The sequence below is a fragment of the Mirounga angustirostris genome, unplaced genomic scaffold (assembly GCF_029215605.1).
Source record: "Mirounga angustirostris isolate CCGP_5_RB_7025 unplaced genomic scaffold, mMirAng1.0.hap1 SCAF_10, whole genome shotgun sequence".
Classification (NCBI taxonomy): Eukaryota; Metazoa; Chordata; class Mammalia; order Carnivora; family Phocidae; genus Mirounga; species Mirounga angustirostris.
In genome coordinates, this window is record NW_026991718.1 from 64,050,044 (window position 1) to 64,064,848 (window position 14,805).

General features: G+C 51.8%; 1 protein-coding gene across 6 annotated transcripts in view; it reads right to left on the reverse strand.

Moving 5' to 3' along the window:
* Positions 1-10,059, reverse strand: part of CCDC85A (coiled-coil domain containing 85A) — a 202,851-nt gene extending 192,792 nt beyond the window's left edge. For 2 of the 6 annotated variants that reach the window (XM_064572487.1, XM_054509865.2), the window contains exons 1-2: positions 8,970-10,056; positions 1,126-2,083 (exon numbers count right to left, since the gene is read on the reverse strand). In XM_064572487.1, coding sequence (XP_064428557.1) covers positions 1,126-2,083; positions 8,970-9,230 — 1,219 coding nt within the window. In that variant the 5' untranslated portion in view covers positions 9,231-10,056. Of the gene's footprint in view, positions 1-1,125; positions 2,084-8,969 lie in introns of all 6 variants that reach the window. The other 4 variants (XM_045884958.3, XM_064572486.1, XM_045884957.3 and 1 more) reach the window with 4 other exon arrangements.
* Positions 10,060-14,805: the final 4,746 nt, after the last annotated feature.

The following is a 14,805-nucleotide window of genomic DNA, read 5'->3' on the forward strand; positions in this document are numbered from 1 at the left end:
TATTTACCCCTTCATGTCACTCACTGCTCACACGGGCCGCCCCCACCACCGCTCAGAGCTTAACTGCACACAGACTCGGTGGCAGCTTTCAAACAAAGCGGAAAAGCTCAGGTATGTTGGATGAAAAACCCCACAGTTTATAAAACCAAACGTTTTCGTTCTAGCTCAACTCTAAGTAACATGAGGGGTTGGGAGGGGGTTGTGTTTGTTTGTTTTAAGAAATGATTTTTTTCCCCCTCTCTGGAGCTCAAGTGGTTTTAGGACCAAGATGCAGGAAATTCAACCCCTTCCGAAAGGTTTAGGGTCTGGTTTAGAGCGATCTCAGCAAATGCAGTGGATATTACCCTTCAGAAACCAAAGGAGAGTCCAAATACATCCTTACATGTTCAAGAGGAACATTTAACCAACCCGGGAGGCTGTCTCACAGTGTAAAAAAAGCATGCTATTCAAAGTATGTTTAAGGGAGTTTGGGAGAGGGGGGTGGGTTTTGAGAGTATGGAAGGAAATCATTTGATGTGCTTCTCCCACAAAGGGAAGTCCCCCGACTGAGGACAAAATCCCCGAGGTAAAGTAAGGCGTATCTACAGGCATTCAGGGAACACGGCATCGAGCCTGTGAAGGGACACCATATTTCTTTTCCAATGTTACCGTTTTTCATAATAAATATTCATTTCTTTATGCACATAAGCTGTTAACTGGATTCAAAAACCTTTTTTTGGTCAGCCGTTGGCTAAGAACCCCAATAGGACACCGCACACAACTAGGAAAATACTCAAGTTCAAGACTGGAAATCCTTAGCTTGGTTCTCAATTTTTATCTTCAATCCCCACACATCTCACCCTGACCACTCAGAGTCCCGCGGAATTCTTGTTCCTCTCCTTCCCCTAACTGCTTATCGCCTGTCTTCGCCAGGCTTACTTGACTGCGAACCGTACAAACTAAGACAAATCCAGGGGAAGAAACACACGGAGCCTGGGAAGCACACGGTTGCTCCTCTCCCCAACCCACCCGCCCCCCATCCGGCAGCGCCTGCACTTCCTCGGGTGGCTGGGAAGCCCTCCAGGGTTCAGAACTCTCTAGCGAGTCGCCCCAGCCAAAACGGCTCCCCAGCACGTACTGACCCACCGTTCATGCCACTGTAGACACTCCGGTGATGGGGTGACACGTCCTCGGGCGCCTGCCTTCGGAGGGTACCCTCCCGGCTGCCTCCGCCGCTGCCTCCGCCTCCTCCGCCCACATGTTTGTGATCGGGGCTCCCCCCAAAATGTTGTTTGAGGTGCTCAGGGCTGGTGCCCCTGGCTCTGGGTAGATGCTCCAGGCTCCCACCGAGGGCGTGTTTCTGGAGATGCTCGGGGCTCCCTCCGCTGTGCCTGGCGTGTTCAGGGCTGCCCCCGGGCCTGTGCTTCTGCAAGTGTTCCGGGCTCCCGCTCAGCACGTGCTTGGGCAGCGTCTCGGGGCTGCTCCCGGGGTGCGGGTGCCTTTGCTGCTCGGGGCTGCCCTTGCACAAGGGTTTGTGGTGCTCGGGGCTGGGTCCTTTGAGTGCTTTTGGGTGATCCGGGGTCCCGGAGGCTCTGGGTTTCTGTAGATGCTCGGGGCTGGTGCTCCGGTGCTTGGCGTGCTCCGGGCTGCCCTCGGCCCGGGGCTTCTGCAGGTGCTCCGGGCTGCCACTGCTCGCGTGGTGCTTGTGGTGGTCGGGGCTGTCGGTGCTGCCCGTGCTGGAGGTGCTGCTGCCGTCGCCCACGTCCCGCACGTAGGGCGCCGTGGAGGCGGCGAGCTGGCACAGGCTGGCCTGGCTGTCGATGGAGCAGCGGCTGCCCGCGCAGCCTGCGCCCTTCTCCTCGTCGAGCAGCACGCAGAGCTCCTTGAGCTCCATGTTCTCCTTCACCACCTCCTCCTGCTTCACCTCCAGCTCCTTCAGCTTCTGCAGGTATAAGGCCACTTCCTTGTGCATCACCCCAGCCGTGTAGCGGCCCAGTCTCTGCCACTCGCGGGACACCCTCTTGCCTTTCTGCCGGTCATCATCCAGGAAACAGCAGAGGTCCCTCAGCTCCTGGTTGTCCTCCTGGAGTTTCTGGTTGATATCCTGAAAAGGGAGAGAGAGACAACCATTCAAGGGAGGTACACAGTTGAGGCATCCTCAGGCTCAGACCTCCTGGGGGGGAGGCGGGACTTGGTGAATTCTCTGTGATATTAGGGGAGGAGGGGAGAAGCTGAGAGGAAGCTGAGGATTGTCATAAAAATAACAATAACGGGTATTGGTTATGCTCCCTGCCCAGTGCTTACTTGTATGATCTCATCGAATTTTCACAAAACACTTGGAGGATAATGATTTTCATGGTTCTTGGGGGGGGGGGGGAGGGGGCTGGACCTCACAAAGCTTTACTTGCCCAAGGCCATCCGGCCAGTATCTAGGGAGCAGCCAGTTAATTCACAAGAAACCACTAAAAATCCAAGGATCCCCTGCCCCACCTTCCGGGAAGAAAATGGCTGCTTGGGACCTGAGAAATGCTTAAAAGCTCTGAGGCAACACGCCTTCCATCAGCACAAACATAAGCACTGCCCGGTGTTCGGCCCTTGACAGGGGACTAACAGCCCGGTTCCCACAGGGGACCAGCACAATTGCCCTCTAGCCGCATTTCTGACCCGCGCATCTAAGCCCTACTGGCTGAACCCCCGGCGCATCTCCCAGGCATCCCACATGAAAACTTGAGCAATGCCAAGCTCTTGTGGGATTTTCAAAGCCCCCTCCTCAAAGTGCCCCTCTCAGCAAATTCTGCCTCCACCCATCCTGCTGCTCTCCCTAAGGGCCTGTGCTTATGCCTGGCGTCTCCTTCTCCCTCACCTTTCACTTCTGAACTAAACAGTTCTTCTGAACCCATTCCCATGCGTGGCAGCACCTCACTGCCCTTAGGATAAAGTGCAAAATCCTTCAAGTCTCCCAAGCCCCCCAAGCCTCTTAACCTGGCCTATTTCTCCCACATGAGTGGTGGTCCACTCACTCATTCACAAGGATTTAGTAAGCATCTATTATGTGCCAGGTACCAGTCCAGGTGCTAGGGATGTATCAGTGGACACAGCAAACACCTTCACATCCTACAGCTTTCATTCTGGCGGGAAAAACTGGCAAAAGGTAAGTAAAGAGCACAATGCCACGTCGTCAAAAGTGCTGGGAAGAAAACTAAAGTAGGCTAAAAAATACTATTTTTTAAGAGAAGGTACCTCACTGAGAAGGAAAACGTTTGAGCAAAGACCCGGGTGAAATGAAGGAGCAAACATCTGAGGGAAGAGGATCCCGGGCAGACAGCAGGGCAAGGACTTGCCCTGAGACGAGTATGACTGATGTCGCAGCGAGGCCAGTGCGCCTGAAGCACAGTGAGCACCGAGCGCCGAGCTGGGGGAGGAGGTGGGAGAGGTGAGACCCAAGAGGGTGGGTGTCGGGGCTGGGTAATGCTGGCGCCTTGGCAGCCACGGGAAGGACTCTGGACTGTTGGTGAGCTGAGGATAGAGGAGTGACACAGTAGGTTCATTTTATAAAGAATCACCATTGTTCTGTGTAGAAAACAGACCAGAGGAGGCCGGTGGTGGATAGAAGAAAGGGAGACGAGGTAAGGTGGAAGCCAGGAGAGACCAGCGAGGAGGCCACCAGGCTAGTCCAGGTAGAGGGAGAGGATAGCGGCTTGCACAGATGGTAGCAGTGGAGAAGGTGGGACCTATCCCCTGACCCCCAACTGAGCCCCACCACCACTGCCTGATTTCAGGGCCCAAGGAAGAAGCCCTTTCCCTCTTTCACTTGGAATGCATTCGCTTAAACTTCTATACAACCTAAAGGCCTCACTTTTTAAGTCACTTCCCCAGAAGCCGTCCCTGACCAGTAGCCCCTATCTAAAGGAAGTTGCCTTATACACTCCACCATTACCCCTTTTATTTCCCCTCTGTGGCACTCATTACAATCACATATGGTTGAATGTGGCTACGAGAACTCACCAGACTGGTCCTGAGCATGGAGGCCCCATCTATCCTGTCCACCTCTGTGTGTCCAGAACACAGCACCCCCACTGTAGACACCTGAACCAAGGAACTTTGAAAACGCATTGTGAGGTTCCCCCTGTATCCTCCGGTCACACTGAGAGTGAAGGGACCGTTTCTTGAACCGTTTCTTGGTTTGGTGGCGATGAACCAGGGGCGGTCACGGGGTTGCTACCGAAGATTTCCCCTGCTTTCCAAAGCCAGAAAACCTCAGTCTTGGGACTCGGTCATCCAACCCAGAACTAGAGGCACTCACACGAGACTTGATCCCCGTTTACTCAGATTTATTCTAACACTTTGCCTGATACTGGTGAGAAAATAAACTATAAGACATCTGCCAACCACAGCTTGCTTCCCCTGACAGTCTTGAGGCCTAAGATGGGAGTCATCCTGAGAAGAAGCGGATCTTGCGCAGCGTGGTTTTAACTCCAATGCTAACTCTTGGCATCCCGACTATTCTGTTTCCTTGTTTCTGATGCCCACCTCTTCCTTCTCATTATCACTTTCAGACCTCAGGCCTGGCCATTTCCAAACTCCTCCCACCTGGGTCCCTGCCTTCGTCCGCCCCATCCTCTATCTTTCCTCACCCACCCAAGTCAAGCTCTCCGTGGCCAGACTGATCTTCAAAATCACCCCCTGAATGTTCTGTCTCTCCTGCATCAACCCCATCCTCTCCCCTTTACCAGGAAGATGAATAAACCCTTTGGCCAAGCCAGGAAGGCTTTCTCCTGCCTTTCCACCTTTAGCTCCCTCTTTGTCAGCTAATCATGAAGCCTGATTGTATCTAGCTTCCCAATTAGAAAATCCTGTCCTCTTCCCTATATGAACTTACCTAAGAGGAGAGATGCCTCTGAGAAGTCTCGCCTAGCGCTAGAACAGCTTCTGGCCTCTGGCGGCGACAACCACAAATGAATGAATGAAGTAAGTTTCCCACTCACCGCTTAATGCCTCTGAGATACACTAGCTGGAGCACTCATCGGGCATCATTTTTTTTTTTTTCTTTTCTAGTGTAGGTATCTTAGCTTCTGGGGGCAGACTCAAGTCTACAGTCATCCTTTGCACAGCTGACAAGCTGACACGCCCAGCATGGCGCCTTGCCTACGGTACGTAATACGTGTTTATGGACTGACCAGTGCTTTAAAGCCCTAGGCCCATGGCCAAAACAGGATACAGCTCTAGCTACTGAGGAAGGATTTCGTATTATTGTCTCAGTAAACCCCTGCAAGGTTGGAGTCTGTTGACATTGATGCTTTAAGGGAAATCAGAAGCTGTGGGGACTCTGAGAAAATAATACTAAAAAAATTTAATCTTTCTAAGCTTCAAAAATTATTCTACATTTAGTTTAATCCTGGCATTTCATAGAAAGTTCAAGTCATATTCTTCTCCATCTAAATGAACTTCCGTCTGAAAACACTTCCTTTTGACTATCCCACAGCTATTCCTGATTTCTCCAGAACTGGGAAATAAATAGGAGCAGTACTACCCCGGGGCTTCGTGGCGTTAATGCCTTTCCGAATGGAGTGAACAATATACTGCCCAGAATTCCAGTTGGGGTAGAAGGGGTAACAGCCTACTTAGCTTTCTTTATCACCACGCCTTCTTCCAAGAGTAAATAATATTCTTGGGGATACAATTCTGAGCGATTTCCTTTCCCGTCTGTGGAACAGCTAAGCAACCGATTGGATAATCACTTTATAAAGCAGCTTCTTCCAATCTGCTACATTAAGATTTGGGCTTTCTTTTTCAAAACACAAACTGTCCTTTTAACATTGCCACTGGCCACCAGATGTTATCCATCTGTCTAAAGTGGACTTTTAAAAGATTCAATCCACCTCATAGCATACCACTCAAATTTTCATACATAAGATTCTCAAGTACTCTATCTGTGGTTAAAGAATTGTTCTAATTTGTAATTTTTCTTCACTGCAGGGAGGGGTATTGGTGTGTTGGGGAACAGAGAGGAACATTAATGCGATGCATAACAAATCTACAGACCCTGTTCCCCCAAATCTGCCCCTTGTCCCCTGAAATCCCAGGTCGGAGCAACCTGAGCATTGGTATATGCTCAGCAGTGCACAGACATGGTTCTCAGAATCCAACTCCTTATAACAGCAGAACCAGAATCCCCTTTCTGCACCCTTGCAGGATCCCACATTCTAGCCAGAGAAGGTCAACGAGCTGAAAGAAAAGAAAGCCAGCCTATTTTAAACAATGTATATCTGTGTGACATTGAGAAAGCTATTTAACCCCATCTATGGATCATTTCATCTTCATCAAACCTCTTACAGAATTAGCAGCCCCATTTAGCAGATGAGAACACTGAGGCTCAGAGAGGTTACCAGCTTGCCCACGCTGCCCAAATTGTCAGACTCCACATCCTTTCTCTCTCCACTGTCCCGCACTGCTCCACCTCTGAAATGTTTAAACACAGACAAGTCAGCCTGTGCTGGGACCCAGGCACAGACGCCTCCACAGAAAGACCTAGCACTCCCATCCCCCATCTCTATAGCTGCAGTATCACCTCGTAGCCTTGAAAAGATTTCTTGCCATTTCAAAAGCAGATCACAGAAAGGAACATAAACCAAGAGAAGCGTTGTGGCCTTCATTACCCTAAATGTACAGTCCTCAACTGGGAGTCCCAAACCATCAGAGCCGAAAACAAAACCCCAAATCCTCCTCTAGTTAAGGCAAACTAAGTAAGTGCACATATCATTTACTCAGTCAACCACATTAATGGATCACGAGGGCGTCCAGGGATGTTCTGGCTAAGATGATGGACAGGAGGGGGAAGACTGGCCGCTCAGCGGGGCTTCGCCACAACCCCTCAGGGGTGGGCCAGAGGCCTTGGAGGCTACGATGCTGTAACTGGCCAGGGATGACAAAAAGGAGGAGTAGAGGCTGCGTCAGAAAGTATACAGCCCCACCTTTCTGAACCTGATAAGGAGGTGGACAGGAAAGTCTTTTTAAGCCAGGTCATGAATCTAGACCCCCAGGAGATTCTCCTACTTGGGGTGAAACTGCCCTTAGCTGACCTAATAGGTATTTCTCTAAATGAAGCTACTAGAAAGAAGACCAGGCTCCCCCACCACTCACACATAGCTCCCCTCAACACACACACACACACACAGACACACAATCCACACAACCCAAGAGAACCTTCAAGTATTTCTGAATTATTATGTCGATGCTCCATACTATTAAAATCCTTAGGAAATTGATTAATTACTTAATTAAAAACTCTTCCAAGTTACATTATAGTTCAAACCATGGAAGAAGATTAAATTGGAGGGTTATGAACCCTAAGCTTTGCCTAAGAAACCCAATCCTGGAGGTGCATGCCTATACATTTACACGCCTTCTCCTGATGACAATATCTACCATTGTTTTGTAATCAAGTCCAGCATTAAAGCTTCTCCTACATGATCCTAATATCTTGTTGCAACCCCCTAGGAGATGGTTATTATCATTTGCATTTTATTGATGAGTAAAATGAGGTTCTGATAAATTAATTACCCAAGCTCACCCTCCTTAGCGAATGAGAATTCTAGATGCGAACCCACCTCTGAGATGATCTTCTCACTACACTAGCCTGTCTCTAATTCCCCAAGAGTCTGGTACTTAATAAATACTCCACTAGTAATGAATTAAACCAAAGGAGAGTGGAAGCCTTGGGATTTTTTTGACTGGGATCTTTCTAACTGCCCCCACTCTAGGAAGTAGATGACAAGTGAGTTGGGGCCCCGGGGAAGGCCATCTCCACCTGCACTGGACCCAGCACCCAGGTGAGCATCTCTTTGCCCCAGAATCCCAGAGCTGGAGGCTGAGGCAATTAAGAAAGTGTCTACAGCCTGAGAAGTGGGGTGGGAGTGGAAGGGGACAAGAACAGCATGTGCCTGCAGGAATTTGCTCCCTGAGGTCCCTGCAGTGTTTTCGTGTGTGTGTCTGGCTTCCTATAAACAAAAGCAGAACAATGAGAGGAAGGAATACCAGCAGGCACCAGCACAAGCAGCGAGGAGAGGAAGTTTGCGGTGCTGTGCGCGCTGGCAGGGCGGATCCTGGCCCGTCTCCTACAGCCCCGCCAGCAGGCACTCGGCTGTCACACTCAGAGCTCTCCAAGGAGAAAAGAAGTTGATGGGGGTTTGGCTTTCTTCTTTTCTTTCTTTTTAATTTTTTTTTTCTTTTTTCTAATAGCAAAGAGAGAAGGCTGGTTCATAAAGCAAAGCATCATTGGCTGACACTTGGGGTGGTGCCTTTCAAATCCCCTCCAGCGCCTCAATGCTAGATGAAATTATAATCAAATTGGGGGTGAAGGGGAAAGGGGGTCAAGGAACCCCAGATGACGCCATCTAAACTGGAGAGAAGGAAAGCGCAGGAGCAGGTAGAAAATGTGAAGGCAGAGCTTAAGCTCCTCTGCACCGGGTGACATACACCAGCTGCGAAGGTGGCGCCCGCGACTTCTCCCTGGGCACCCCGCCAACCCTTCTCCCCAGCATTGGTGCCCTTTCCTCATCCGCCGGAGAAGTCGTGGCTCCACAGCACCCGTATCCACGATCCCCAAGGATGAAGATCCTCTGGACTCGCTCCCTCGATGACCCTTTCCCCTGCCTGTGACCCGGCTCCCCAAACCACCGATTTTCCAGGCTTCCTAGGAAAATAAAGGTTCTGCATGCCCATCACCTCCCTCCCTACTTTTCAGCATCCTCGGCGCCCTCTCCTGCGGCCACAGAAGATCCCGAGTGAGAGCTCCACACTGGCTCGCCCCAGACAGGGAAGAGGAGACCAATCACTTCCAAAGTTCGGAAAAGTTTCCAAAGGGCTGGGGATGGGGAGCAGGGGGTGCTGACCGGGAGAAAGGGGAGGATCACCTGTTGCCGGAGGGAGGGAAAGTTTGCCCGGCCCCACCTCCCCGGAGCGCCCCGCTCCCCGCCCGACCCCGCGCTCACCTTGAGCCCGCGGATCTCGCCGAGGTGCAGCTGCAGGCGGCGGTTCACCTCGCGGATGAGGTTGCTGTGGTCCAGCATCGCGCTCACCTTCTCGGCCTCGGCGCGCCGCAGGCTGCGGATCAGCTCCTCCTTGCTCCACTGCAGCAGCTCCTCGTCCGACACTTTGGACAGGTCCTCCGCGGCGGCGGCGGCGGGCGGGCCGGCAGAGGCTGAGGGACAACTTTCCGCCGCCGCCGCCGTACCTCCGGCCGCCTTCGACATGGTATCCGCGCGGTGGCAGGTGCGAGTGGGTGGAAGAGGCAAAGCGACTCCCGAAGGCGCGGGCGCGGCGGGGCCGCCTCCGCCCACACCCCTGTGCGCTCCGGCGAGTCAGCTGCACCGCCCGGCGGCCGCTGGGTTGGGGCGGCAGGGGTCGCGCTGGGCGGCCATCCTACCTCGCCATCCCCGCGCGCGCGCCCGCGCACCCCCAGGGCCGGGCAGTTACCCGCGCGCTGCTGCCGAGGCGCGTCCCAACTCGGCGCACGTCCATGGTGAGGGGCGCCGGGGAGCGGGCGCCGCCGCGGGAAAACCTCGGGGAGCGGCGGGGGCGCCCGGGGGCCGCGCCCCGGTTCCCCTGCCCTCTCCTCCGCTCGGATTCGAGACCGTCGCCCCCCACACTCTCGCACACACGCGCGCACTTTCCTCCCCCTCGCCCAGCTGCAGCCCCGGCCTCACTGCGCTCCTAGCGAGCTAGGGCGCGCCGGGCTTCGCGGCGCCTCCGGGGTTGCTCGAGCGACGCCGCCGCTGCTGCCCGAGGGCTCGGCGCGGCCCGCCGGCTGCGCTCCTCCCGCCGCCTTCGCTGCGCCCGCCGCCGCTGCTAAGCTGCTTGGGGAAGCCTGCGATTTGCAGAGCCGAGCCGAGCCGAGCCGAGCCGAGGAGGGGTGGAGGGTGGAGGGGTAAAGGCTGGACCGGCAGGAGGTGGAGCCTGCAGCCGGGGCCGTCCGCAGCCGGCCGCACCTCCCGCGCGGACCGGACGCAACTGCCGCTAGATCGCCTCCCGGCCTCCCGAGGCGCGCTCCCCGCTATCCCGCCGGGGAAGGCCGGGGGCGCGGCTCCTCCAGCGCCCGGGCGCGGGTGGGGCGGGATGCGGGAGAAGCGTGAGAAGCTGTGCGGCCCGGGCTCTCGCAGGCTCGCGCGCGCCACCATGTGGCGGAAGGAGCTCCCTCCTCCGCCCCCTGCGCGCCAGGCTTGTCACCTTGCGGGGGAAACAACGGGCGACCAAAATGAGAGACACTTGGTACTTGCAGGGATTGGAGGTCAGGGAAGATGATGATAGATAGATAGATAGATAGATAGATAGATAGATAGATAGATAGATAGATAGATAGATAGATAGATAGATAGATAGATAGATAGATAGAAAGAAAGGAGGACCTGGGGGATAACTGTCGGTTTCTACTTTGGAGAATGGAAGACAAGGTCGATGGCCAAAAAAAAAGTGTGTGGGGGCGTGTAGGTGGGGTGGGAAAGGAAGCTTTAGGAAAATCCCAGTGCTCTGAAAAGAGGAAAGAAAGGCTTTGCTTCGGGGCACTACTCTTTAGGGACCACCCACCCCCCAGGCCTTTGGCTTTTCTAAAAATCCACTACTTTGTGAAGAAGCTTCAGGGGACAGTATTGGATCTTTTAAAGTTTTATTTGAAAAACATCAAAGCCTTAAGGGGAAAATAAAATACCTTCACCTCCAGGTTCCCCAGGCCTGGATTTTTAAGGTCAGCACAGTCACCTCCCCTCTGAGCAAAGGACAGCCCCTTAAGCAGCCGGAACTGCCTGCCTGCCGCGGAGATTTCCATTTTCCTCCTGCCGCAGGCAGTCAGTTCTTATGGGGTTGGCTTTTTGAGATGGTAATTTCTGGAAGTGGGTATTCCCTGTCCCTGGGTCCTATCTTTGGGCTACAGAATTCCCTTTCCCACCTCCCCTGTTCTACCCTCCCGTTGCATGGGATCAAACCTGAGCTGTAAGCATGTTTCTTGCTTGAAGAAGTAGATGCACTTGTCCTGGGCATGTCATTTCAATGAATACTCCTCTCCAGGATGGAGACTGGGCCAGAAAAGTGCAGGAACTTAGCGCCCCCCCCCCCCCCCCCGGGCTTCTGAAAGCCAGGGTGCAAAGGGAATAATCACCTGGTAGGATGAGGCTCTGAATCAGAGTCCCTCCACCAGCAGGTCACTGTGCATCCCTTAATAAGGCTACCACCTTTTAACAAACAATCAGATGGGGACTTCTGAGACAGCTTCCTGGAGAGCAAGGAAAGAGGATGCAGCCCTCTGACCTAGATGGCCTTAAAGTTCCCCTCAGCTAGACTCTAAACTTTAGACAGGTTTCTTCCTGACTGTAGGTCCCTGGCCTCTCTTTTCTTAGAGCACTTCCTTTAGAAAACTTGGACTTGTGAATTTCTTTCTCTGCTGCCTTGAGTTGTAAATCACCTCCCAGCTTCTCACCACCCAGGAATGTCCAGCTTTAGGACCTGGGAGCCATCCCTTGGAAATGTAATTATCACAGAAGATAGCCCCCCAATCTCTCCATCTCTCTGAAAGGTGAGGAGTCTAACTTCACTAAGTGTCAATTAGCAAACATAAATGGTCTAATCACCCAACTCCCCCCACCCCTTCCCATTCCCAGTGTTCTCCAGTACTTTCCCAGTAGCCCACCTTGGGGGCTTAAAAACCCTACTGCCTCTTAGGGCCCTGGGTGGCTTAGTCCGTTAAGCATCTGGCTCTTGATCTCAGGGTCTTGGGTTCAAGCCCCACGTTGGGCTCCTGGCTGGGCATGGAGCCTACTTAAAAAACAAAAACCAACAACAACAAAAAAACACCCTCCTGCCTCTTATGTCAGAGGAGTTGAATTCAGTCTCTCTCCCCTTGGGTTTAACTACAAGTGAGATTTGTCTTTGACACCTCCTCTACTCTCACGTCCACAGAAGGCTCTCCTCAACACAGTTCCTGAGACCTCTTTTGACACAGGAAGAGAAAATACAAGTTAGAAAAATATGAGTCCTGTCCCTGTCCGTTGTTAATTTGTCTCCTTGAACAAATCATCTCACCTTATTGGGCCTCAGACAGCTAATAAGGTAATGGACATGAAGTGCTTTGTCAAGTTACCTACAGAAATGCTACTTTGTTATGACTAGTAGTACATCTGCCCAGCCCACTCTCTGGAAATAGGAACCACGGCATCTGGCTGGTTTTTCCTTCCACCAGGTTTGTTCTTTAAGAGTCCTGTTCCAAAATCCAAAGGCCAGCGCCCTTTGCTGCTAACACTCCCAGACGTTTAACACCTAAGCAGCTATTAAAAGGCAGATAGATGGCTGAGAGGAGGAATAAGACGTGAGTTGAGAAGTCAAGGAAGAAAGAAACCAAAGAAAAATTTTCCACAAACTTATATACACTAGCAGCTACTTACTACTGGGCTAGATCACCTTGATGAAGTTTTGATGTTTCTAATTTTGGTCATTGATTCAGGATAATTATTGAATGAATGATGTTGCTTCATGTTGCTAAGGTCATGTGTGTATCGGGAACTGCTAAAAACAGACAACTCAAAACACAATCACTTAAAGAAGGCATTTATTTTCTTGCACATAACCGACATTCAGTTGAGGGTTAGTATGATGTCTTTATGATATCATCAAAAACTTAGACTCCTGGGGCGCCTGGGTGACTCAGTCAGTTAAGCAACCGACTTTTGGTTTTGGCTCAGGTCATGATCAGGTCGTAAAATCAAGCCCTGCGTTGGACTCTGTGCTCAGTGTGAAGTCTGCTTAAGATTCTCTCCCTCTCCCTCTTCCTTTCCCTGGTCCCCTCCCCCCACTCACACTCTCTTTCTCTCTCAAATAAATAAATAAATAAAATCTTAAAAAAAAACAACAAAAACTTGGACTCCTTCTTTCTAATCAGCCATCCTTAACATGATTGCCTCCTGGCAACAAGATGGCTGCTGGAGTGCTAGCCATCCATCTCCATCTGGGGCAGGACAAGGATAGGAGCAAATGGCAAAAGGACATGTGCCCCTTTAAAATGTGTTCCTAGTAATATGACCCAGTGAATCTCATTTACATCCTAATAGCCAGGGCTTGCCATGTAATCACCTCCCACCTACAAGGGAAGCTAGGAAATTTTTAAAGCTAAGCACATTAGGGGTGCGCAGGTGGCTCAATCAGTTAAGCATCTGACTCTTTTTTTTTGTATATTTTATTGAGAGAGAGAAAGTGTACAAGCAGAGGGAAGGGCAGAAAGGGAGGGAGAGAGAGAATCTCAAGCAGACTCACCGCTGAGCGCGGAGCGTGATGCAGGGCTTGATTCCACAACCCTCAGATCATAACCTGAGCCGAAATCAAGAGCCAGATGCTCAACCACCTGAGCCACCCAGGCGCTCCAAGCATCTGACTCTTGATCTCAGTTCAGGTCTTGATCTCAGGGTCATGAGTTCAGGCCTGTGTTGGGCTCCACACTGGATGTGGAGCCTACTTGAAAAAAAAAAAAAAGATAAGCACATTAATGCCACAAGTAAAATCAGAGTTGTTTTAATAAGAAATAAGATAGATATGTGATGGACAGCTAACAGTTTGGTACGCAACCCTGGCAGCAGATTCTGCATACAGTATATGGAGGTATCTAAAAACCAGCCATAAACCACCGTAAGTCCTTGAGCCCTGATGGTTTTCTCTCATCTGTTGTTTTGAACCACCTCTGTTCCATCCACCGCTCACTATTGCCCAGACCAGGCTCTCACTAGGTCTCAGCTGACCTTCCTCACTGGTCCCTCTGACACCTGCATCACCTCTCCTGAATCTGTTTTCCACAGAGCTGCCCCAGTGAACCAACTACAAAGTCAAGTCCAGCTGCTTCACCTCTAATGGAGACTGAATCCTTGCTCAGAGTTCTTCACAGCCTGCCGGTATAATTCAGACCACCCTCTGCATGTGACTTTGCAGTAGCTCCCACGGAGGGGGCAGAGTATATCTTCCCTCCCCAGGGATATTGTGCTTGGCTGTGGGCTGGTGTTGCTAATGGAATGTGGGTGTACCTGAGGTGGATCCCTTCTGTTTGTCCCCTCACCGTCCTGTACTTCCACATGTCACCGACAGAAGAGCTGCCCAAGGGCAGCTGCTGTTCCTTTGGTCTCCACCCAGTGCCACCGCAGGCATCCTACAGACCCTCACCCTGAAGTAGGGCCTCCTTCCCCTCGCAAACTCTCACATCTGTGTGCGAGAGTATGTGACCGCTATATAAGCCCCCGAGTTTTGGCCAGATACATCAGGCAGCATGGATGCAATAGTTAGCAGGTACAGCTCCCCTGCCTAAATCCCTTCAGTGGCAACTCAGTTCCTGTCCATGGAACAAAGCCACATTCCTTAGCAGAGCGCATAAGACGGGTGCGGTCTGGCCCTTGCCTCCACTCCCATCACACCTGGCCTCATCTCATACTTTATCAGTGCCAAACTGCCCAGAGATCCCCATTAGCAACTCTCCATACCTCTGTGTCTCCCGATGCTATTCTCTCATGTGTGGAAGACCTTCCCTGCCTTTATCCCCTGGACGAATCCCACTGGATCCTTCTACCAGCCTCGTCTCCTCCAGATCCCTGGCATCAGCCCATACTTCTCCAGTGAAGGCAGAAGTGAGTATCCCTCTCCACTACCATAACCTTCAGCATACCTCTAGCCCAGCGCCTAAACCGGAATAGTGAACTACAGGAAATTACAGGTGGAAGCTCATATTAACCCATCCCAACCCCAGCAGAATAGTTTAGCTCTAGCTAGAATTTAATATTATCTCTTTTTCACTTTCTCCAAACCCTG